Raw genomic sequence first — 26,947 nt, forward strand, 5'->3', positions numbered from 1 at the left:
AGTGGACTATGTACATGTTCATCTCAACAGTGTCAGGTTACTTTTAGTGCTAAGAAGTCACATAAAACTGCATTTATAAACCCTAGGTTTGGGACCATTTTTTCCTTAAATTTTTAAGAGATTTTATTATTTTTATAAATGTTTGCCTAAATATATGTCTTTGTACCACATGAGTGTAGTGTCCATAGTGCCTGTGGAGGCCAGAAGGCATTGGATCCCATGGAATTGCAGTTACAGAGAGCTGTAAACTTCCATATGTGAATTGGGAATTGTTCCCAGATCCTGTGCAAGAGCAGCCAGAACTCTTAACACATGAGCCATTTCTCCACCCCCACCCCATCTTGTTTATTTTTCAAAATTTCTACAGTAATTATCTAACACTTATAAACTTTCTGAGAAACCCAAAGATAAGCTCAGACAAAGGCCATGAGATCCCATTCACAATGTATCATCCAGGTCACACTACTTTAGGCAGCAGGTTAAATGAATAGTTCCCCTCAGTATGTTTACTATGAACTAAAGTTTGGTTTCCTTTCTTTAATTGATGCATGAAGTGAAGTTAGTTATCTAAGGGTACCTGGGGGCTCATGCTGAAACAGCTTTGTTTGTGGCATCATGCCCAAAATGGATGAGCCAGGCCTTCCTATGGCCCATCACAGCAGTGTGGGAACCTAAGCAGTTTGGTAACAACAATGCTTACATTTAGCGATGAAAACTCAACAGAACTTTAGTTTGGTCAGTGGAATGGGATAGAGAATTCAGACAAGAAATTCACCAGACATACCAACTTGTTAAGACTTATTCCAGTAAAGCATAGGACAGCCAGCAGTCAAATTGAGAAGAAAAGAATAGCAATCTATTCCAGACTGAGACAAGCTATGCTACCAAAGCCATCAACACACAGTGGTCCTTAAGGATGATCCTGAGTTGCTTTATGCTCAGAATACTTGAGATTCATGAAAAAGAAAGTATACTTCCAACTCTGCAACTGGGGGCTCAGGTAGATAAAATAGAAAACAAACAGTAAAATCAGACAGTCTGGCTTCAAAATCTATATAGGGACCTCTTTGTGAGCTCATCTTAGTCCTGTAAGCCTGGCCAAGTCAGAGTAACCCAGTGACTTCAATTCTCCCATGTCACCACCATTCAAACAGAAGTTTCCTGGCACCAAAAGCCACCTGTGAGGGTTAACACTGTCAGTGTGACAGGGGCAGAATCAGCTAGTAGAAAAGCCTCTGGGCATGTGGTGGGGAGGCTGTCTAAAATAGGTAAAGAGCAGCAGGAAGGCCTTTCTTGAATAGGGGTGCCAAGGCAACATTTCACAGGTTGAGGGCTTCAACTGGATTCAGGGAGAGAGGGAAGGAGAGGACACTGAGCATCAGCATTCATGATTCTGCTTCCTACCAATGGATGTGTCAGTTGGTTAAAACTCTTGCTGCCCAGATTTCCCCACCAGGAAGGGCTGTACCCAGAACCGAAAACCAAGAACCAGAATAATCTTCTCTCGTAAACTGTCAGGTAGGAGAAAAGCACCGAGAAAAGTGACTAACATGACACACAAAAACCACAGCTGAAGACTTTTTCAGATGTCATGTTGAGTGTCATTCTTCAATATGGAATTAAGCCATTTTTACAGAAGACACAGAAGCACAAATAATTTTAATGACTTATGCTAAGTAAGAGTAAATTTTAAAACCATTAGGAAAAAAATAAAAATTATAAGCATTTCTATAGAAGGTACAACCTCAAGTGTTAAAGCTTAACACAAACCAACTCCAGATGTTGTTGCTAGAGTGATGAATGGGGAATTTAAAAGGGGAGGAGGGGCAGTAATGGTCCAACAGACAACTGTGCAGCTATTTCAGAAGTGGATCTACTGCAGTCAGAGACTGAAAGTATCTGCAAATGGAGAGAAGAGCAGGCGGAGCGCCTTGATGCCAATTCTCGGAAGCAAGAAGCAAAGTGGAAAGAAAAGCAATAAAGGAGCTGGAAGGATGGTATTCAACAGGATGAGCAAACAACAGGGCAGCAGAAGTCTTTGTAGACAACATTGGTGAGTCATCTCTAGTCATTGATGAGAGTGGGTGGCTCAGCTGTGTGACTAACTCCAAGACCAGCAAACAGGGCAAAGATGTCTCCTACTTATACTTGGCCCTCACTTCCCTTAAGCACCCCCCCCCCATGAAAACAATATGCCTGTAATATGCTAATCCTACTCAGTGAAGCTGCATATAGATCCTGTCCATTCACAATGAGGACATGCAGGACAGACTGGATAACTCGCAGGTGTGCGAATGCTCAGGCACTGCCTTCCCTACTTCATTTGCCTTGGCTGCTTCCACATCAAGAGGAAGGAAGCTTTGCTCAAACCTCTGTATATTTACTGAGATGGCCTATGTGCAAGATATGGTGAAAATGTTATGAAACTATCCATCTCCAATGTCTGCCTACTCACCAACCTAAAAACTTTATAAAGAAATTAAAACCAGTGAGTTCAAGGCCAACCTGGTAACTAAGACTGTCTCAAAATAAATACAGGATTGGGAGTGTAGCTTAATTACCTGGCATGTGTAGGGCCCCCACTCAAACCCCTCACCCACAAAAAAAAAAAAAAAAAGCAAGCAAGCAAGCAAGCAAGCAAGGAAGGAAGGAAGGAAGGAAGGAAGGATGGATCAAGATCAAACCTGGGCTGAGGATATAGTTCTACGGCAGGTAACTGCCTAGCATGCAAAAGATCCTGACTTCCACACCCAGTATCAAAAATAAAAAGGAAAGGAGAAAGGAGGGGGAAGAAAGAGAAAGGAATGGGGAGGGGATTAAACTGAGTAATGCTCAGAAAAATGACAACGCACAGACTGCTTCTGATCTAATGAAGTAATGTTTTACAGTTTATTAAACTGGCAAGACCTAAGAAATAGTGACACTAAAATAAGTTACAGGAAACAGAGGTATACACAAATATGCACAGCAGCCAGATAACAGATGTGCACAAAAAAGCTTCTTATACACATGCATATGATTTTGCCACTAATACCCAATGTTTCAAATCATGATTTCCTGATGTATACACAGATTTTAAAAATGAATAAACTAAAACACAATGTAAGAGAAAGATAATTGCAAATAAAACATTTAAACAATAGTGGCACATTTAGATAGATGCTCTATTATTATTATAATAAAGGCAGAATAAATCATCTGATGATATTGTTTACTAAAAGATGCTAAATTAGTGATAGACCACTTATAGATTTAACAAGTAGTTCTGATGTCATCTCACTTGTCTTTGGTAAATGCTGATAAAACTGAAAGACATGATCAATCAAAAATGACAGGCCACTTATAAACCAAAAACTTCGTTCCAGTTCCCAGCGTGGAACCCCAAGCCTCAAGCACGGTTCATGAAGAATCTACCACTGAGTTACAGCCCCAACCTCAAGAGAACTAAAAAAAATTCTAAAAGCAATTTAGGCATCTAAATCAATTCCCCATCTAACACCAATTGTTTTATTTTGTAATTCAAAGGGGGAAAATATAAGTGTCTCTACCTAAACATAAAAATGTGAATGATCAAAGACATCACAATGGCTTCGTTCTCATGTGTTAACTTAAAATGATCACTGTATGACACTCAGCTGTCAAGAGGAAGCAATTCAAAGGCCATTACACAGCTGATAAGCCAGGTGGAAGGAGCCATCCAGACTTTGCCCTGCCGGACCCTTTCCGGGCGACAATTAAACAGATCTTCATAGACGATGTACTGTGTACAGAAACGCTGATCAGAGTCAGGGTTGGCATGGTATGCAACAGTGTTGATGGTCTGAGTCACATCACTGTCTGGCTTGGGCTTTCTATTGAGCACCTTGCCTCCTGCTGCAGCAATGAGCTTGAGGAGGTCATCTTTTGGATGATGTTTAAAGGTTCCCCCCAAAAAGAAGTAGCATCCATCAAACAGCTTTGGCAACTGAAATATCAAGAAAACAATTGTTAAAAGTCAAGAAAACAACTGTTAAAAGTAGATCAAAATATTTTTAAAATACTGTATATGAATGTAAGACATAAAAATGACAGTCATGAGTCAGTAAGAAGTATCCTAATGAGCTACTGGCATAAAATGTATTTCAATCATACAAACTGGATCAGGAAAGCATACTTACAAAAATACATTTTTTTTTTTTGTTAATTTAATGATTTATTTGTTTTTACTTCATGGGCATTGGTGTTTTGCCTGCATGTGTGTCTATATGTTCCAATCTCTTGGAACTGGAGTTACAGACAGTTGTGAGCTGCCATGTAAGTGCCGGGAATTGAGCCTAGGTCCTCAGGAAGGACAGCCAGTGCTCCGCACTCTTGAGCCATCTCTCCAGCCATGAAAATAAGAGTTTCTCATATATAATTTTTTGCATCTAATTTTCAGATGTGCTTTTTAGTAAAAAAACAAAAACAAAAAACCAACCCGTAGCCAGGCATAGCAGTATACACTTATAATCCTAGCACTAAGGCTAGCCAAGAAAGAATATAGCAAGTTCAAGGTCAGCCTGTACTATATAATGAGACCCTGTCCAAATAATTAAGAAAAATAAATACAACTCATCAGGATGCTTGTACACATGGGTAGGATCTAAATCTTCTAAATTCTAAAACATCCAAAGTAAGCCTTAGTGATGCCAGACTGGATTTAAACTGTGCCACAGACAATTCAGTTTTGTTCCTCTACATTCAGGGCCCTACATGCTACTGAAGGCCTCCTGGGAAGCCATGGTAGGAGTGTGTCCTCGGGTTCCAGAGATGTGTTGTCAGTATGCAAGCAGAATATGAAGTCACAACTACAAATCCAATTAAAAAATGTCTTTGTCGTTTCTATAACACACACACACACACAGAGAGAGAGAGAGAGAGAGAGAGAATAATGGAATGTTGTCTATTAAAACTGTGATATGGAGCAATAAAGACATATGGTAACTAAATCCGAACAGCAGCTGTAAGTCTTCTTTCAAGCTACTTCCTGTATCTGAGATTTACCTCCAATTCTGAACACTTTATGGAAATGTTCAAGATGCCAAAAATCCATTAACAGTGTGAAATTATTACCTTCTGGATTTTACTCCACACTGTGATCATCTTTCAGAATCAAGTGCTTGAAATAAGCACAATTAAAATTTTAACCAGTCACCTGTACTAGCTGAAAGGGCAAAGTTTTCCCTATGGTGATAATGATGTAAAGCCATAAGAATAAGCAAGTAGTATGTAAAAGAGAAATACCAGCTGCTCTCTGTTGAGCCTGCTCTTCTGCGGACCTCCAGGAACTTCGTACTTTTCTTCCTGTTCACGGACTTTGCTGCGCAAACAAGCTTTCACCCCTGACAAGAAATCAAACAAATAGCAAGTAAACATTTGTGATCTAAGTAGTCTCTTCTTCATTGTTACCCTAAATGTCCTAAATATTCTGAAATCTTAAAACCCCAAGTACCTAAAAAGAAACCAGTAAGTCTAGGGCTAGAAAGATGATGAACAACAGGCCACGCAAGCCTCAGGACCTGCCTCTGGATCCCTGACAGGTGTGGCGGCTGCACCTGTAAGCCGAAGTACCAGGGTTGTGGAGAGCAAGCAGATCCCTCAGCAGCTAAAATGGAAACCTCCAGGTTCCAGGAGGGACCCTGACTTAAAAAATATGGTGCAGGATGACAGAAGAGATCCAAAGCTGACCCTGACATCAATACATGCACACACACCACACAGAAAAAGAGAAAGAAAATATGCCAAAGTTAGCTTTCTAGAAATGCTTAGAAAAATGTAAAAAATTCTTCCTTTCTATGGAAATTTTTAGGAAAAAGTATAGCACAAGTTCTACTAGGTCTTAATAATAAAAACCTGGAGTTAAGATATTGGGGTAAATGCCAAAAGGTCAGAGAAACAGCCAGCCAAGAGACCTCTTAACCTCTCCTGAATCCTCAGACCAAAGGGGCGATCCTGTCCCTACAAATTCTCAGATTGAATGCAATGAGCTCCCAACTCCTCCCACCTATGTTCATTCCTCTATCCACCCAACCTTATCACTCCTGCCTCTGTCTCCCTAGGAATTAAAGGCATGTGATCCCAAGTACTGGGATTAAAGGTGTGAGCCACCACTGCCTGGCATCTATGGCTAACTAGTGTGGTTAGCTGTGCACTCTGATCTTCAAGCAAGCTTTATTTGTTAGATCACAAAAAAAATATCACCACAAGTAAGTTTGGTACAGTCTGAACTGAGCATTTAACATCTGGGTTCATTTTGCCAGTTGCATATATGGTCTCCTGTTAGATTCCAATGATCCAGTGTTAGGGAAGTGCCTTTGTGCAGAGCTCCTTCCTCTGCTAGCCACATAACAGGGGCTCAGCAGCACCTGTTAAAATAAATACTGAGCAGAGCCCAGGACATGCCTGGGAGCTGACACCACTCCTGGAGAGAAGTGTGCTTGATATTCTCTAGAGAAAGAATTCTTCCCATGGACTGGGCAAGTTTGCTTACAGCTTCAGCTTAAAAAGCATGAGCTATTACTGTGTAGTGTGTAGGGAAGTCCTAAGCAGGGACATTAGCAAATAGTCACCATTAAAATGACCGCATCCTAAAAATAACAAGCCCAAGACCAATCATAAAGGAGAAAACAACCTAAGCAGCAGCACATCTTAGGATGGGGTGTGAGTGTGTGTCTCTACTGGGTTTAATGTGTACAACTATGTTTGAGATTTAAAGTCAAATGACTTAGTGCTTATAAATGTATAAGGCTTAGTGTTGTTGCCTGTTGAAAGAAATAAAAGCAGAACTAACAATACCACCTGCCTCATTTTCTATGCAAAAAAAAAAAAAAAAAAAAAAAAAAAAAAAGAAAAAGAAATAAGGTAATCCAGACCCAGAAAGACAAATTACCACATGTTCTCTCTTGTCAGTAGTTCCCTAGGCTCAACTCCTCAGCTCTGAGTACACAACATGTAGTAACCGCAGACACCAGAAAAGTATGAAGAGGCCTCAGGCAGGGAGGCCCTTGGTAGAGAAAAGAAGGGTTAGAGTAGGTGATATGACGTGGGAAACAAGGAAGGGGCTCCTACTGGTAAGGAGGAAGAAAGGTCAAAACAGATGGAGGATGAGGGATAAATAAAAATATTGCCAATGTTGACTAAGCTTCAAGGAATCACATTACTTTATATTTGCCTAAAACTATACATAATGCATACACGTACATGTATACATACATGTATATATATGAGGAAATTAAACCATTTGGACTGACAGTGTTCTTCCCCAAACCACAAACCAACAAAAACCCCACTACCAGAGACAAGAAACCTCATTTTGAAGAGTTGGTCAGGATAGTTCCAGTGACTTCCAAAGTAATGAAGATGAACAATAAAGCCCTTGGTTGCCTCTGAGGGGTTGGGTCCCCAGAGCTGAAGAACACTGCACCCTGGGACACAAGACTCAGATGACTCAAGTTGAATCTGACCTGAAAGTGTCTTCCCTCCAGTATAGCTTTCATGGTTCCAGAAAATGCTATGCAAGCTGCCAAAAGACATAAGCAATTAAACAGTCCTACCCAGCTACAACACCTATGAACCATGACAACTACCAGCATGGCTAGATATACATAAAGGTGTCAATAAACAACTGTCTAATTAGACTGACAGCCCATTCACCAGGAGGGAAATCATACCTGGTGCTGAAACCTAGCCAGCTTTCTGGGGCTAGTGAGATCATGGACCTTAGAAAAGAATCTTCTACTGTCACTTTGCTAGACAAGTGTAATTCCTTACTTCATTCTAAATCCTATCCTTATACCCATAGAGAAGTGTAACTACTATTCCTCATTCAAAGAAGTATCTCTTTACAGCAAATGGAGACCATCACAGAAAAGCACAACTGGATACAATGCAGAGATCCAAATATTATAGGGAGGAGTTCCTACATCTATGGCTCAGGGATTATCATGGAAAACGAGCCAGAATGCCAAGAAGTATGCTGTGAAACAGTCTCTCCTGGAAATAGGACAGGAACAATAGTACTATCATGGACATGTTAACATGGAGATGGAACAATTTGTGAATGGTCTCATCCTCACAAAGGACTACAGGCAACTATTGCCTACTGGGAAGAGAATCAGCCTCTCCTAGGGATGAGCCTCCTTATGGATTGACCAGTACAGAGTGGTCAGCTTGAAACCACAAACACCAAAGATAGACACAGCAGATTCTATTTATAACTCTTTGTGTACACACATATATGTGTGTATATTTAACAGAAAAGCAAAAGAGATGATCAACTTGAAAGTGGGGGAAGGGCATTAGAAGATTTGGAGGATGGGGACTAGGAGGGCTGAAGGAAGGAAGCGGGGGGGGGGGGAGACTTATATTCTGATGAGAGACATTAAAAATAATAAACTTAAAAATAAAAGGCCTATCAAAAGCCTGAAAAAAAAATCTCAAAATGGATCTTACGGTAAACTACCTTCATTACAAGAACAAAATCTCCAGACAATTTTCTATTGGTCTTTAGGATGATTTCATTCAATGATCTCAGTTTCATCACTGATAAAATAACAGGAAAGTACAAACAATTAAATAATAATAATAATAATAAAAGCAGACTTACATTGCAAACTCCTAGCTATTTTAAAGTAGTTTTGGGCATCAAAATGTGATATCCTCAACCACTGCTATCTACAATCTATCCAGAAGAAATATGTGTCTATATAAGCATACATGGAAAATTAAACATATGCTAGAAATATATTAACATCCTAATGCGGGGAAATGCCAGTGATTGGACTCCAAAGAAGGGCGACACCTCAGCCTGGACTCTGCAGAGGGCCATAAAAGGCTCATTTCTAAGCAGGACTAGCCAGGAACCAAGTGTCAAACTGTTGCTAGCACCAGAACCATCCCACACTGCTCTTGAAATAAACAAAACTGTATGAGGATGAGAAAAGCAAGACCATGTTGACAGAGCAAAGGTGACATGTAAGACAATCTGCACTTCCCAAGAGTGGCTAACAGCTCACTTTAGCCTGACCTAGACTTTGAGGTAACTATTTTTAAGCTTTCTTTTCTCTTACCCCAAACTAGAATAAAATAAAATGTCTATGAGTCAACCTGCAAATACGGAATAAAGGATAAAAACTGAAGCTCATGACATCTTTTACAAAATCAATGCATGAATAAATTGAGTTTGTGCCTTGATTTGCCAAGATCACTGAGCAAAAATGAAAGCAGAAGCTGCCCTCTTGCTAACATAGCCTTCCTCAGCTTTATTATTAAGCACCTACTATTTACAAATTGAACTAGTCATCACTCTATAAAGAAGCTCTGCACACTTTTTTGCTGCAAAACTTACCTTGAACTTTCATTAAAACTGGAAGGCTTTAAATAAGTACTCAATTAAAGTGAATGTAATTTCCCAGCTCTTTTGTCCTCTGTCAATAAACAGTCCGTTATAAAACATCACAGGTACACAGGTGTCAAAGATAGGAAGGATGTCAGTAGGATGCCAGGCAGCTCAAGCCAAGGCACACATGATCAAACCAAAGGCAGGCTCTACTCTTGTTCAGCAACTCACAGAGCTCAACAAGACTTGCATTTCTGTTACACAGCCAGTTCTGGAAGTCAGGTCAAGGATACTGTCAGACAAGCAGATCCTTGCCTTTGAGATTCACCTCTTCCCCCTCTCCAATCTAATTACAAACCTTCAGAAGAATAGGTTACATCAGATTGACAGAGAGGTAATTTAAAAGAAAAAAAAAAAAAAAACATTCCATTACATTTCACATTTAGTTCAGATATACTAAAAGCAAAACTAATTGGATATTTTTTTTAGTAAAAATGTTTGAATGCATACTTATTTCTAAACACAATTCTAGACCAATTTACCTCCTTTTTAAAAAAATTGCTGCTGAAATATTCTAGAAGTATTAGTGGTTTGGCAGTGGTAGGGAAGTGAAAAGCAAAATTTGTAGTGAGGTAGGAAATTGTGCACTGCTAGAGTTTTAATTCTTTCATCTCTGGCACTAAATAAAAAGCGAAATATTAAATGTTAAGAGGAAAATTAGAATATCATTAAGGAATTGTGGAAAAAATCAAAAGACTTCATTATTTCCTTGGGTATATAGATGAGTAGACTGTGAATAGCAGGGACTTGCTTATGTGCTGTTTTATTAACACCTGTAAATCTTTTTCAACAAACTCTCTTCTCATTAACTTTCATTAGTGGAAAGCTATCACAGCAACATTACTTTATGAAATCTTCGGATGCTAAGTAATCTGATATTCACCCCAGGAACACATGCATTGTTATAATCAAAATGGATAAACAGTGTCTAATACTCCAAAAATATTAATTCCCACTATTTAAATATACTAATGAGCACAGGGCCTAACCAAACCAAAGAACATTAAAAGAAATATATCTCTTAATGAACTACATATTAATGGTTTCTGATGAGATTACAGGAGAAAAAAAAAAAAGACAAAACACTACCAAGTATAACTTACTGCATTTTCTTTTTAAAACAGTTTAACTTTGTTTTTAAATCATTCTAATTATTTTTTTAAGATTTATCTATTATGTACAGTGTTCTGCCTAAATGCCAGAAGAGGATACCAGATCTCATTACCAATGGTTGTGAGCCACCATGTGGTTGCTGGGAATTGAACTGAGGACCCCTGCAAGAACAGCCAATGCTCTTTACCTCTGAACCATCTACCCAACCCTCATTTTAATTTACTTTGTGTATGTGAGTGAACATGCATGTAGAAGTCAGAGGACATCGTGTGTGCAGGAGCTGTTTCTCTACCACATGGCACCCAGGGCTCAAACTCAGGTCATCAGGCTTGATACCTGCTGGTCCATCCTGCTTTCCACTTCATGAACTCTAAAAGACAGTGATGCTGGCAGTGTTAGGGGTTATAGCTCCCACCTGTGTTTTACTGTGTGTGCCATCCCCTGTATTCACCCAGAATGGTGTGGCTGATGCCCCTTACCTGAAGTCCCCTTGTAGAAAGAACCTGTGTACACTGAGTGTGGAAATACTCAAAAGAGTGTTCTGGAAATGCAGCTCTGGGCTATTGTAAAGCAATTAATAGTTCTTGTCTGTGTGCTTAAAATGACCATAGTTCTTCCACAGTACCACTCATTAGCACTGGAACAGCATTAAAATCTGGACCTGAATAATATCCCCCTCCAATCCTTTTCTCTAGAAAATGTCTTTCTGTGTCTGGAATGGTGGACAGCATTGTAGCACTATACTTGGGGACTGTTTTAAACTTGGACTCAGCAACACAAGTACACATGAGAAATGTGCTCTGCATACTCCAAGAGAGCCCCTTCTTGTTCAGTGTGCAGCTGAATGGAGGCGGCAAAGACTCACAAGCTGGATCTCAGCTGGGAGCATGTTCGTCTGCATCTCAAATTCTACAATACTCCACATATCTACAAAGGTTTTTTAAGTACTGACTTGGGATTACAAAATTTTAGCATATAAAGCAAATTCAAAAAAACGGAGAATCCACAAATAATAGGATTTACTGTGCATTATTTCCGTTTCAGAAGGAGAACTAAAGCACATTGCAGTTAGCTGGCCCAAAGCCATTGAGCTAGTACATGTGGCAGAATGGGAATTTGAACCCAAGACAGCTGAGCTTTCTAAAGCCTGTGCATTTTACATAAAAATATATTTTTTGGTATGCAAGCTAAACCGTGGACTCTGAAAGGCGTGATTGTGAATATGTCAGATGATTTTAAGCTGCTTTGAGTGTTCCAAGAAGTTGCATATTATTAAAAAAGAAAATGTTAGCAACTGAATATCCCATTTCTCCAAAGTTGAGAGGCATCAATAGACTTTTCCCTTCGTCTAGGATTGCTAATGTGCATTAAAATTCAATGACAGGGACTACAGAGAGAGATTTAGAGGCCTAAATCTTGCAGAGGATAAGAGTGAGATCCCACACCCACATGGGGCAGCTCACATCTGCCTGTGTTGCACAACTTGGAGGCTCCAATGCCTCTCCTGGGCCTGTGTGGGCACTGCACACACACACTAACAAATAAAGACAAAACACATCTTAAAACTCAACACCAGAAACTTCCCATAATTCCCTATCTGTATGATCATTAATTTGTTGGGTTTGCCTGTGGGTTTTTTGTTTGTTGGCTTGGTTTTTATTGAGATGGGGTTTCTCTGTGTAACAGTCCTGGCTGTCCTGGAATTCACGTTGTAAACCAGGATGGCCTCAAACTCACTGAAATCCTCCTGCCACTGTCTCCCAAGTGCTGGGATTAAAGGTGTATGCTACCACCACATAGCTTTTGATGTTTAAATATCTTTCCCCCAGTTTTAAAAATTCTATCATTTGAGTTTGCAGAGCTGAAATCCTGAATCATATTTTTCTAAGTTATAAATTATTGTTTGGCATGCAATAAAGTATTTTAAACAGCATTATTTTAAATAGATGATGGGTAAAATGCTTTCTAATGCAGTTAATATTAACACATTAATTTTGAGTGTGTTTCATGGCTCATATCTGGAATTTCAACACTGGTAAAGCTGAGGCAGGAGGGCACTTGTGAGTTTGAGACTGGCCTGGATGGCACAGTAATTTCTAGGAGAGCCTCAGATAAAGAGTGAGACCTTGTTTCAAAAGAAAGGATAATACATGTGGAATGAAGTTTACTAGAATGAGTTTACTCAAGATCTGTGACAAGGTCAAAATACTATCCTAGCAAGAATGCACAGGACACTGGCCACATACTGTTATTATACAAAATATGAACCTAAAAGGGATCAGCATTCTAGCAAAATCATCAACAAACTCATTGTTTTATATCTAAGCTATTTTCATTTTGTATCAATGCAAATATACACATCCACTCCTAATTTTATATGCAAAGAAATATAATCTTTAGCCGAATACCAGTGCAACAATGCCTACTGTATCAGGAGTGAGCAGAAGACAGTTTAGAATAAGGTGGATGGTGCCTACAGAGGCTGCTTTATCTGTTTGATGGGTTTATTTGGCGGGCTAACTCTCACAATGGTATCTGTTAATCTAAGAATGTGCTGTTGCCAGTCAAGGGAACACAAACTCAGCCTGGGTAGACTAGAGTTCGCTAAGTACAGCACCAAAGATGTGAGGCTGCAAACATCCACTGAGAGAGTAGCATGGCTTCCTATCAGAAGGCACCCGTGCTTCCGCCTCGGGCTCACAAACTCTTCAGTTAGCGGCTGATAAGCAAACTGGCATTATTATTTGAATTGGGAAAAGTAAGAGGAACATTTATTTACAAGCTGAAGTGAATGCAGACCCTAATCCTGAAGACCAAAGTTGATGACTGTGCTGAAGTCCAGTTATAGCCTACTCTGCTGGCTTCATGGCATGGGTGCAAAAGGTGTTAAGAGAGGTCCCTCTGGTGAGGATGTCTTACCATTGTGTGACAAACTGACATTCACCTCACTCTAGCACAATGCACACAGAACGAAATAACATGCTGAGACAAGTTACCAGGGTATGTCATTGTCACCATAGGGTTGAAACAGGTGGAAATACAAAATGACACCTAGGGGTGTGTTTCAAGTTCATCCTTCAACCATTTCCTGCACATCATACTGAAGTAAACCAACTATTTATATATACTGTAAAGCTGATGTGAGCCATAATCTTTAGGGGACAGGACCACAAGGAATACATGCAGATTTTGTGAATGGACAGGAGATTCTTTGACATTAATTTTTGCCATGTAAAAATGACACTTTCTTTGCAAGAAGTGAGGAAAAGAATCAGCGTGACTGTTGCACATGGGGGAATGTAGCTGAAAGTAAGTCTTTATTTGTAACCGTCATGACCAAAATCTTCTATGCCCATCTTGCTTTTCTGATCATTTCATGTTATTTTTCTTATATGTTTGTCATGATATGTACAGTTCTGCTGGACTGATGTAGCCATCACCATCCTTGTCAAAGACCTGGAACACTTCACAGCTTTCTTTACTTTGCTATCTGAATCTTTCACTTTTCTAGCCACCATGGTCTAATATTTTAGGAAGCAAATAGTGCCAATCCTAACAGGATCTACTTCATCGAACACATCCTGCAATTCAGTTTCTACTGGGTTTTGACCCAGTGATCTCATGACAATCCCAAGTACATTTGTTTTGATGGTGTTATTGCCATCTTTACCAGATAAAGAAAGCTGCCTTAAATTCAGCAATCTAGTCTTCATTTAGGTGATCAGTGTTAGTGTGAGCAAAGGAAGAAACAAGGCAGGAGAGAATGGCTGCACCAGTACAGGGACTGTGACCAAGTGTGCATCCCTTGCTGCTGCTAACTCACAGGTTATCCTTCAGACAAGAGACTCCTGTGCCATTCAATAAGACAACCGGAAAGGCAGAAGCTAAGCACCCTAGTTACAACTACTGAGCTAAACCAACATTCCTCTGATAGTCTCTATTCCACAAAACACCAAGTGCTTATGCCGCCCAGTACCAGCTAAAGAAAACAGTACATTTCAAGTCTAGAACTGTTTGAGTGATAACAAAGTCCTCTTATAAAGCTGCTATCATGGCACAGAAAACCCTGTGAAGTTTTGCAAGCTGAGTGACAGCTACAACTAAGGTTGCAACTCCAATGCCTAGTCAGGTCAAACAGACTACAGAAATCCTAAAAGGTGTAAATGGTTTTCCTGGGGACACACTGAGATGAAAAAACTCAGATACTCTCCAATGTCTGATCAGCTTTTCCTTAAGTCTTTTCCTTGGCTATAAAAAAGATCACCTAAAAAAACACCACTACCTATAGTTAGAGGTTATACATTCTATTTCTCTTACTGTACATCACATGATCAATTTACTAGGAATTAAACAGGACAACAGTCATTTTTGAGAGATTAGCCAAAAAGCACAATCACGGTAAAAAAGTGCTTAGGACTCATAATGCGATAAGGAATGGAGAACAACAAATACATTATCATTGCCTTCAAAGGGTCAAGGGATTTATTTAATCTGTTGCCAAAATTGCCAGTCAAACTGAGTTACAGAATGGAGACAAACTATTCAGTAGATATTTGCCACAATCAAACCTTCAATCCTTGTGAACCTTCTCTGAGATTGATTAATTTGATTAAATAAACTGACCCACTGAACATACATAAGATACTCTAAACTTGCAGTATTTAAATGACACAAGAATATCACCATGAAATGAAAGAATCAACCAGTGAAATATTACTTACCAAGCCAAAATAATGGCTATTTGAAAGTTTTACTTATTCCACATAAATCAGGCAATGGCAACAGGAATTCTTAACCTACTTTCCATTTGGAGATTTTTTTTTTTTTAATCTATATAATAACTTAAAAACATTCCTATTCATTAACTCATATATAGTATAATATATACCATAATTCCTAATTTCTATATTTACATCATCAGTTTAAAATCAAGTCATTTACTAACAACTTAATGCTACTTCTTAAAAGTAAATCCAATTATTTTATATCTATCATAAATGCTTAAATAAAGACCACCATTATGCTATCATTTGCTACTAAAATTTTGGCAGAAAGATGACCCTATTTTTCCTTTTGAAGAAAACAGAAGCAAATTCATAGTTTTGCTCCTTTTCTCCACTAATAATTTTCAAATTTGATTAACTTGATAGTTTTATATATAAACACAGATATCCCCCATCTACATAACCATACATACTTTGAATGTGTTGAGTCACTATTCTTATATACTGCATGCTTTATTTCACCTTGAACATATTCTACTAAGATTTTAACTGGAGCTATCACTTTGCAGGGACAAGGGAACAAATCACCTATACAGACACTTTCTGAATCCAGATGGATTCCTGACCGTGCCTACTATTTTCATGCAGTTTTCTTTTGGCCTGGAAATTGCGTTATTTTTCCATGTATGCAGTATAAGCACAATTCCCAAAGTACTACAAAGTCACTAATGTGAAGTCTTTAGAGCAGCTCCGGACACCTTGGCAAAGCCATTGTTCTTTGCATATCCATACAGTTTATGACTATCAGGGCTACATGAGTATTTTTAAAAATGAAATTTATACTATAGAGAATACTATAGAGAAAAACATTCCTTTATTCTAAACTGTTAGCATCCATTCCTGTCTCTAGCTCAAAAAAAAAAAAAAAAAAAACCATAATGTATAGATAAATCTTCATTGCAGATACATGGATGCTCATCAACTTATATGGAGCTCCGTAATTTTTCTGAAGTTTGGGAGAAAGGGATAAACAAATGAAACAGAGTAAAAAGGAGTGTCATTGACTCCATGTCTTACTCAGGGGTTTTTAGAGACACCACGGCCACCGCAACTCCTAAAACATTTCATTGGGGTGGCTCGCTTATACTTTCAGAGATTCAGTGCATTACCATCATAACAGGAAACATGGCAATGTGCAGGCAGATGCGGTGCTGGCTACATCTTCTATGCAGGCCACACAAAGTTGACTGAGACACTGGTCAGTGTCTCACACCCCCCACAGTGACACACTTCCTCCAACAAGGCCATACCTACCCCAACAAAGCTACACCTCCTAATAGTGGCACTCCCTAAGAGATTATGAGGGTCAATTACATTCAAACTATCACAGATCCACAGCTACACAAAATTATGAAAGAGAATACATACACATGAATAAGGCTAAAAGATATAGATCCATAGTGTCCACAGGAAGAGAAGCCCTGTCTTACATAGGAAGCAAAAGGGTATCTTCACTCTTTCCAAAAGCTAGAGCAATACAGTCATGGGTTTTAACAAAACTATTGTTTTGGGGCTTCTGGCTCTTCCTAACTGAAAGCATGGAGTTAAATATTCTTAGTCAACAAATTTCCTGTAAGAAAGTTAGAATACATAAACATCATTCCACTTCAAAACCAAGAGTCGTCTGAATAGATATGGCATTAGAACTAAAGTAGGAATTTGTCACTCAGAATGACAATAAATAAATATCCATGGAGTTCCTGTCTCAGTTAAAAATCGACACTCAGGCTGTTAAAAAAAAAAAAAATTAAAGGAATCTTCCTTTGCAAATGTGTTTATATTACAATTTTTAGTCCAATAGACTATGATTGTTCTACACTTAAAAAAATGCAGTTTCTACACAAATACAAAGTGGAAAATAACAAAGTACACTGTCACCACAGCCTCTCAAGGGTCAAGTGGCGGTTAAGCATCAGAGAAATGAGCTCACTGTGTAAAATGTAAAATGAGTAAAGCCATGAAATGAAGACTGAAAATATGAAAGGAAACCTCAGCTCCATTTTCATGCTATCCTCGGTAAGCTTCTCTGTTGCCATGATCCAAAGGCAACATGTCCTGATCACTAAGGGAAATCAGGGAAGGAGTGAGGGTAGGGGACACATGGTGTGACAATAACAGCATCTGGAGGCAAAAAGTAAAGCAGAACAATGGAGGAACGCTGCTCCCTGGCTTACTCAGCTACCTTTCTCATATGGCCCAGGCCCACCAACAACCCAACAACGAGCTGGGCCCTTCCATTATAATCATTAATGAAGAAATGTCTCACTGACTTGCCCAAAGACTAATCCGATGAAGGCATTTTCTCAACTGAGACTCCCCACTCCCATATAACCCTAGCTGTGTCAAGTGACAAAAAAACTAACCAGAACATATGTCATCATAAACATCCAGTTTGGAATATCACTGAAAATACTGTCATAGAACCGTAGATTTTCTCATAAATACTACTTAGTAGTCATTAACTTTCTTCCTATACTTCCAAGTTAATATTCTACTTGTAAGTATATTTATGCATAAATATATACTTGAGACAAAATGCTGAATTTATTTTACTTAATGCATATAAAAAACAAACCAATCCTATCACAAAATATATTAGTATGTCATAAAAAATTTTTAAAGAAAACTTGGGTATCAGTACTGACTCCTGTGCTATGAATATCAAAACTATCTGTTTAAAGAACAAAATGTCTAATGTCCAAAGATTCTTCAGAGAATTAGAAAACTTACATTCAGTGTCTTTCAGTCAAATATTTAACTTTCTAGACTTGTAAAACAAATTTAAAAGATCTATTATGGTAGGTGAAAAACAATTACAAATGCAAGTTTTAATTTCTCTTTTTAAGATCAAAGCCCTGAGCAGTTTAGCTAATCTTTGGAAAAGACAAAAATGAAAAATCATATTCTAATTGGTACTAGAAAGTGAAGGTTTGGATTCATTGCTAGCTAGAGGATGTAGATTAAATACAGTAGGCAGTTTTCTTTTGAAAACTATTAAAAATGAATTAGAATATGGGCACCCTGACTGTAATCCCAGCATTCATACTCAAGGCGGGACAAGAAAAACCAAGGTTTGAGGCCAGCCAGGATTATACAAGAAGTCCATTTCAAAACAGGAAAACAATCCTCTGTTAGTTAAGTCCCACTAGGCATTTATCTTGTGCACTCACATTCCTACAATTGTCATGAGAAAAGACACAATTGTTTTATCCCTACCCAGGTCCTTCTTCACTTTTTGCTACTGTAATGCAGATGCGTTTTCATTCTACTTGTATTACCTACATCAAGTAAATTATCAGAAAAATGGGCTCACACATGCACACACACACACACACACACACACACACACACACACACACACACACACACACGGTTTTTCGAGGCAGGGTTTTCCTGTGTAGTTCTGGATGTCCAGGAACTTACTCTGTAGACCACACTGGCCTTAACCTCAGAGATCTGCCTGCCTCTGCCTTCCTCTACTGTAATTAGAGGTGTGTGCCATCAATTCCCAGCAAAATGAGCCTTTTTGATGAGATAATCATTTTCACTCTTTTTTAAAATCTTTTTTTAATGAATCATTGACAGGAGACTTCTTTTTTCTTATAGAGAATCTAGGCAGAGCAGCTGGCCCAGTACTCTCTCTATAGCCAAAGATGCTCTAAAAATTCTGTTCTTCTTACCTCCACTTTCCAAATGCTGGCATTACAGGCTGTGCCACCATATCCCACTCAATGAGACTTCTGGACACACACTTTCCTAATCAGTCTTAGGAAATGTTTTGGTATCTATTTACATTTTACTAGCTGGCAAAGTTTATTGAGCAAAACAGAAATTATATCAATCTTTAAAATTGCAGCATGTTTAAAAGTCCTCTTTAGAAAGGACTTCTAATAGAAAGAATGACTTTATGCTTATCATGAGGTTATTGGTGGCTGTCCTTTTAGAGTCTATCACTCAAATCAACCAACCAACCAGAAAACAACAGCAAACAGTGTCCTCCCTGCTCTTCCTTATGCAGTTCACAGCCAAGTCTAGAGCAGTGGTTCTCAACCTGTGGGTCACGACCTGTTTAGGGGTTGAAAGACTTTTTCACAGGGGCCACCTAAGACCATCTTGCATTTACATCTCATAACAGCAAAATTATAGTTATGAAGTAGCAACAAAAATAATTTCATGGTCAGGGTCATCACAACATGAGAAACTGCATTAAGGGCATTAGGAAGGTTGAGAACCACTGGTCTGAAGTAACCCTAGCACAGTGAAGTAGGAAACAGTTTGAGAGACAGGCAGATCTCCAGATGGCGGAAAGCCTGTCCAGTTCATCTCTGAGTGCCTGGTTCACTGAAACTCCAGGACCCTGTCTCAAACAGAAGGGTAGAGCCGAGGACACCTGCCATCAACCTCTAACCTCCACACATAAGAACATGGATACACACAATAAAAAATCCTCTTCAATTCATCTGGTTTAAGGGATGCACCATAAAAAGTTAATATTAAGTTTATAAGAAGTCATTCCAATTAACAATTTTATCTACCAACAAACTAATGCTTAGGATCTCACACAAGAAAGTTTTAGTAAGTCATGCATCTTTATAATTAAGTTTGAAAGCAGTAATCCCCTTCATTTTTCTCTAATACATATGAATTTCAGACAGTTCTAAATTGCCCTGAAATATTTTCCAATAAAACTGAGGTGCCTGACACTGAAAACTAGAGTGAGGAATCTGTATTATCTTGTGCACTCACATTCCTACAGTTGTCATGAGAGTATATGACTTATTTTTATAAGCCCAGGGACCAGTTGACTAACTTAAACACTCGTCTTAAACTTTGAACCATTTCTCTTTGGGCTCTATATTAGAAAATACAGACATGTGAACTTCAATAAGAAATCCTATCCATCCTTTATCCTAAAAGAACCATCAGCACTAGATGATTCTCACTACTGTGAGAATGACCAAATATCACACTATTAAGTCAGCTTGAGTCCATCAGTGCTTGTATAAAAATGACGTGGCCAAGCCATTAAAGTGACAAAGTTCACATTTCCCATAGAACGTAAGTTTTATGGAAATGGATCATAGCCTGTACAAGTAAACAAATGCCAATTCAGCAAATTCTTAAGAAATAGACTCAAAGTTCAGAAGCATCAGATTATTCAAAGTCCACATGGTTTCTTTATTAATAAGATCTAGTTATGAAAATCAACTCATTCTAACCATTGGCAATGGTTCTGACCCAGGTGTAGTACAAAAGAACCCATAACCTTAGAGGCATTTGAAGTTTTTAAAATACTGAGAATCAAATAGATTTACTACAGACAGGAAGGGTAAAATAAAGTTCAAACACAGAAATACTGCTAATCATATTGTTAATCAATTATCATGCTTCTCAAACTGGTTTTGACTGGGAGCAACTATCAATGGAGAATGAGGAGAAAAGATGGCATGGTGTCTCATCACAGGGACTCACACCCAAAAGAGCTGACTAGTACCACAGGGAACAAATGGAAACCAATTTTAAGAGGACATGAATACTAACAGCTGACATATAACTATTCTTCAAAGCAAACCTACTTCAAACTTAAGATCCTGATAATCATTCTACCATAAGGCCTTCAAAGCAAGCCATTATTTTTAATGATTTTAATATACAATGTGCTCCTTAAAACCAATATACTCGTTTCTCTGCTTTGGTATAGTTATCATTTCCGCAGACTGCAGTGTCCAGTATTAGCATCCAGCTCTAGAAGATTAACAGATTACAATACAGAGCAACTCCATGTGCACAGATGAAATTTTGGTTTCCGGTCATTCTTGAGCACATCTGTCATCAAGGTTCTCAAGTACATATCCTAAGACCTCCCTGTCAGTCCTCTGTTGCCACTTAGCTTTCTAAAGAAGTACTTAATAACAGCTGGTGCATCTGCCATCATATTTTAGCCTATCATACCAAAAAGCAGATACTTCAGCTATCAAGGAATAGAAAATAGCTAGGAGGAAGAAGCAAGATATGAAAGGGTTTGGAGGGATCAGGGGTGGGAGTGTTTTAAGAAAAGCATACAGCAACAGTAGGGAAGGTAGGAAGTATCTCCGAGGGTGATGACATCTGACTGCCAACAAGAAAGAAATGGGGATACAGTTTCAATGGAGGCTGAGGTACAGGCTGCTATAACTGCATCAGGTAGAACGAAATGGTAAATTCCCCATCAGCTATCCTGAGTCAGCCACAAGATTAAAAGGATGTTATTTGGGTTAAACTGTAGATATTTTAAATGGAAAGCAACAAATTAATTTTGCTTCATAGATACACCATGCAATGGATTTAACACATGAGTATACTTTGTCAAACACACCATTTAACATCAATGTGGACTGCTCAAACTTCAAAGTTAACAAAGTACGTTAATTTTTTAATAACATACTTGGTATTGCAGAATAAGACTACCTTCAAATCAGAGTATATTTATTCACCTTTATTAAAAATAACTGCATGGCACCAAGTTCAAAACAGTGACTGTCTCAGGGGACAGGAAAACACTAACTGGTCTGGTAATCCTCCCAAATCAGTACTTACAGTCAAACTTCAGGATCCAACACCCATTGAGAATTCCGAGCATACACTTCAGAGTACTTTGAGCTTCATCATCAGGAACAATGACATGAGTTACTAAGATTAAAAAAAAAAAAAAAAAAAAAAAAAAAAAGCATTAAGGAAAAACCAAAATAATTCCCTAGTGGAAGTCTATTTTATTAACTTACACTTAAGTTTTCATCAAAGGCAACTTCTACATTGAGTATAATGTTTCTTTTACTCAGTACTTTTAACTTGGCCATCACCATGAAAAATAGATCGTAAGAATATATGAACAAATACAATTTTTTCAACTATTTTCAAATGACTTGTGGTACCACACTGCCTTATACTTTACTAACAAACTCAAATCTGCGCTTCTGTAGTGCTCCACCCTAAAGTACACACAAGGCGGAACTTTACATTTCCTGGTAAGGATGCAGTTGTGTAGCAGTGCACTTGCCTACTACTAAGCACTTGCCTACTACCAAGTGAACAGCCTGGGTTTTATCCCCAGGATCCCAAAACAAGCAAAATAAACACTTCCCAATTCCTAAGTACATTAGAACTATACAGTATAGAAACACTGTAGATTACAAGATGTAAAATATATAACCATAACCCAATGCTTAAGACTTACACAAATTATCAAAGGTCACTCTTTAAAAGGACTAACTTAAAATTATTTGCGGCCAAAAGAGAAAGATAGAGACACAGACAGAGAGAGAAACCCAACACCTCACCTGTACTATCAAACTCAGCACATCTTTTAGCCTTGAGAACTGTCTCAAGTTTGCTGAGCATTTTCTGCTGTTGGGAAGAAAGCCCACTGCCTATAAGAACCAGTGGCCCATTCCTTCGCTGTTCAGCAGTCACCTGTTAGTGAAAAATGGAGAAGCACCATGGTAAAAACACACAAAGAACACAGAGAGAAGGTACACACCCACCAGACAGGGGATTTATTTTATGAATTGCCTTGCTCCAGCTAATAATCCCCAGTAATTCCTACTGAATCAGTAACCATAACTCTAGTACTCAATCCATTTGACTATTCTAATAATTATTTTCCTTCCAAGTCAGCTGGAATAGCTCTCTTCATGCAGGGAAGCTTTTCCTGATGCTGAACTGGATTCCTGTATAGTTCCATAATTTCATTCTGCCCCCAAAAATCTAAAACAGTCATTTAAAATGACCAATTTCACATCCCTCTTCCAAAGAGTTAAACCCAAACTTGGTTAACACAGTTTAAGTTAAAATCATTTTCAAAATACAGCACTAATTCTAAAGAAAATTAATTTTTTGACACTGAAACAAAAAGATGAGCATGGGCAAGAGAATTGAAGAGTACAGAAAGCAGATCTGCAAATAGGAGGGAGTCCCGTTGCTCATAAGAAGGAAGGGCTAGCTTACAAAGACTTATGTTTTCAGCTCAACATCTCCACTCAGCATTTACAGGAGACAAACAGCACTGGTGGACATGTGAGATGAGAAAAGACGACTGAGGGGAACAAGGACACAGTGGAGCATGCAAAAGACTGAACACACAGAACTAGAATTAGACAAAAGCTGCCTGTAATGGAGGAGGAGTGATCCAGAGATGAAAACGCAAAACCAGCATTCCTGCACTAAGAACAAGACAACACATACAACACAAGACACTGTGCCTCTGCATGCATTGAGTACAGACGTGCACTGGAAAGCTGGGGTGCTCTGCAGAGCAAAGGCACCATCGCAGTTCAGCAACTGAGAGGAAGCTAGTATTTACACATTAACTTCCCGTATCAGAACTGATAATGCACTCACACTCTCTATACATGACAGCTAAGCTATACATGAGACAGCTGAACCCAATTCATTCACAGTAAATTAAATGAGATCTAGTATACAGTACATAAGTACACAAAGATACCATGACAAGTTTGTTTTTTTTTTAAATGACAAAGCTTGGCAACTAAGTTCAACAAGCTTCATTTACCCCCTTATGGCTCTGATAACAAAGGTTTGACTAGACACACAAACATTGACATATTCCCACATAAATGCCTTATTCTTTCTGTAAGAAAACACAGCCAAGACAAATCCAAACAGTGTAAATACTCTGTAACATGAAAATAGTTCAGTATATTTTTATAACTGTTCAATTACAATGTATTAAAAATCAATTGTCAAAGTTGTGCAGCTTGGACAATCTATGGGGCCACTAGAAATGGGACTGGGATTTATCCCTAGGGCTTCTTGGAGACCATTCTCTTTGTAGGGATACTCTGCTTAGCCTAGATATAGGGGGAGGGCCTTGGTTCCGCCTCAAAGTGATATGCCAGACTTCACTAACTTCCCCTCTCTGAGGAGTGGGGGGGGGGCGGGGTGGCACAGAGGGAAGGTGGGAGAGCAGGGGGAAGGGAGGGAGTAGAAACTGGGATTGGTGTGTAAAATAAGAAAAGATTGTTTTAAAATAAATAAAAAAAAAGATTTTTAAAAAAATCAACTGTCAAAAATTATTCTGTTAAATAAGTGCCATCAAAATAACTCTTGCTTCTTGATTTACATGACTCCACTTTAAATTAGTTCTTTGAATAAAATATAAGAGTGAAAATATAGTATTTCTAAATATAGCATACAATACTATTTGGGCCGACCAAGGAAAGTATCGAAGTGGGTCAAATGTTTTCCTATCATAGTCTTTTTTAAAAATTTGCATAAAATAGAAAATCTGGTACTAATTTCTTATAGTTAAGGAATGCTATAATAAAACAAACAGCTGCCAAAGCCACATGTCAACTTGGGATTGTACATCATAGGGACTGCATGTTTAATTCCAGAAAGGAGATCTTGAAGCCATAGTGTTCAAAAGAACCCAAAGGTAATAAATAACTTCACTCTATAGAGACTTACAGATTATGTTTCTTGGCATTAAATAAACTCAAAACTTAAATTCAACATGGTATTTTTCTTAGATAAAATTGTTATTATTAATAAATTTATCAAGCATCTAAAAAGAGGACTAAAAAGATGGCTCTAGGGGAGGAGGAGCTTGCAGCCAGGGCTGACAACCTGAATTTGATCCCCAGGACCCAAGTGGTAGAAGGAGAGAGTGATTCCTGTTGCCCATCTTCTGGCCTCTACATGTTCATATGGTATGTGAATATCTAGGCATACATACACACTCACATATAAAAACACAAGCAAATACAATAAAAAAAAAAATCAGGAAAAACTAAAAAGGATAAACATGCTGCTTAACAGACCATGGGCAGAGAAGTCCCTAAATGAACATGGCAGGAAGCTTTTGTTTGCTTCTCAGCCTCAAAGCAAGGCCAAGTCTTACTCGAAACACAATTCTGAATGACACACAGATAGATTAAATCACACCAACTTATCACCTTTACCCACCTGAAGGAGCTACTCAGTACAGCTTGTAATATAAATACAAGGATTCTAGATTCCACTATTAAGCAAGTGTACATCATGTGGGAAGCAGCGCACAAGGCACACACCACTCTCAGGCATGAAAGCTTGCTCACAGTCAACACACATGTAACCGAGCACTCAATACTTACCACACTGTTCTCCATGCAAAGACCTGTTGTAGTGAACCAGTCCCTGACCTTACACAGTTTATATTCTAATGGGGATGAGAAAAATAAACCAGAGGAAGAGCATGATGCCATTTCTCAACTGTATGGTAAAAGGTGAACAGCACTGGGCGACTGCTAATTTTAGTAAATGATCCATATCTAGGGATGTAGCTCAGGGATGGACTGTTTACCCAGTATAAATAAATAAATAAATAGTTCACAGGTACAATTAGGTTTGAAAGGTGTAAGGAAGTGGGACAGAAGGACAGTGGCTTCTCAAATCTGTTCTTGGTAGAGAAAATAGCTAAGCTTAGGACCTGAAAGGGAACATACTTGATAGACTATAGAGCCAGTAAGACAGCCGGGTTGAGAAGTAAAGTCTGGTGGTAACTAGGGGCATCACACCCTAGATCTTACCTCTTAACAACCACATATACTCTACCATCTCCATTCACACAGACTTGTTTATCATCCATTAGCCTACATATCAATCACTAAGAATAAATAAGACTGGTCATGGTGTTGTACACCTCTTACTCTTTGAGGCAGAGGCAGTTAGGTTTCCAGGCTATCCTGGGGTACATAATGAATGAAAGCCTACCTCAAAACAACAAAAAGACTAACAATAAAGGCCACAGAAAGTGTATGTTTCTTAAATTTCAAAATAAAAATCCTTTTCTCAAGGTGATTACCATAATGAGCCTCTAAGAATACCATAGAGGTTTCTGTATTCCAGACACATTTAAAATAATCTATGACGACAACTTAAATATACTATGTTCTGGCAGGGAATTCTTCAAGTACAAATGAGTAAAATAAGTACCAATCTATAAAGTATGGTGGAACTGAATGAGAGCTGACCTAAGACTTAAGAAATCTGAGTTCTAGCTGGTCCATAAAAAATGTTTTAATGTCTGGTTAATAATCCTGGGCAAATCATGACCTTTCTAGGTCTCAGTTTTCCCATTTTTAAAAGGAAGAAATTAAAGTGCTGACTTCTAGGTCCTTTTCATTTCCCAAACTGTCATCTGGAACACATTTATCAGAATTCAGTCTAAATCAAAAGATAAGGTTTCTCAGGGTATAAAGGTAACTACCACACGAAATTATGAAGACCTCAGGCTAGATCTGTAGCTGAGCAATGGCATCAGTCACTACAAACTGTCCTTTCTGCAGAAAAGTCATGGCTTCATCTCCACCTGACAAGAGCCAGCAAAGCAGCCTGGGTTGAGTGAGTAGAGTGTGGTAATGATTAGAGGTACCACATCCCAGATGTAAATTACCTCTTAACAAATGCATATGACCTACTATGTCCACTTACACAAATGTGTTTATTACCATGAGTTTCCGTAGCCACCTATCAGTCATTAAGACAACAGGAAAGCATGTCACACTATTGCAAACCCAACATTTAAACACAAGTGAAAATACAGTGAAATCCCTGTACGCGTGTCTCCTTTCCATCCTCCTCTCACTACCATCACCCC

At 38.5% G+C, this 26,947-nt stretch overlaps 1 protein-coding gene across 1 annotated transcript in view; it reads right to left on the minus strand.

Annotated features, from left to right (window-relative positions):
* Window positions 1–3,194: 3,194 nt before the first annotated feature.
* Bard1 (BRCA1 associated RING domain 1) overlaps window positions 3,195–26,947 on the minus strand; it is a 66,724-nt gene continuing 42,971 nt past the window's right edge. The window contains exons 8-11 of the mRNA XM_051190404.1: window positions 22,629–22,761; window positions 21,889–21,981; window positions 5,263–5,360; window positions 3,195–3,964 (exon numbers count right to left, since the gene is read on the minus strand). Coding sequence (XP_051046361.1) covers window positions 3,632–3,964; window positions 5,263–5,360; window positions 21,889–21,981; window positions 22,629–22,761 — 657 coding nt within the window. The 3' untranslated portion in view covers window positions 3,195–3,631. The remainder of the gene's footprint in view (window positions 3,965–5,262; window positions 5,361–21,888; window positions 21,982–22,628; window positions 22,762–26,947) is intronic.

Source organism: Phodopus roborovskii, unplaced genomic scaffold (assembly GCF_943737965.1).
Source record: "Phodopus roborovskii unplaced genomic scaffold, PHOROB, whole genome shotgun sequence".
Lineage (NCBI taxonomy): Eukaryota > Metazoa > Chordata > Mammalia > Rodentia > Cricetidae > Phodopus > Phodopus roborovskii.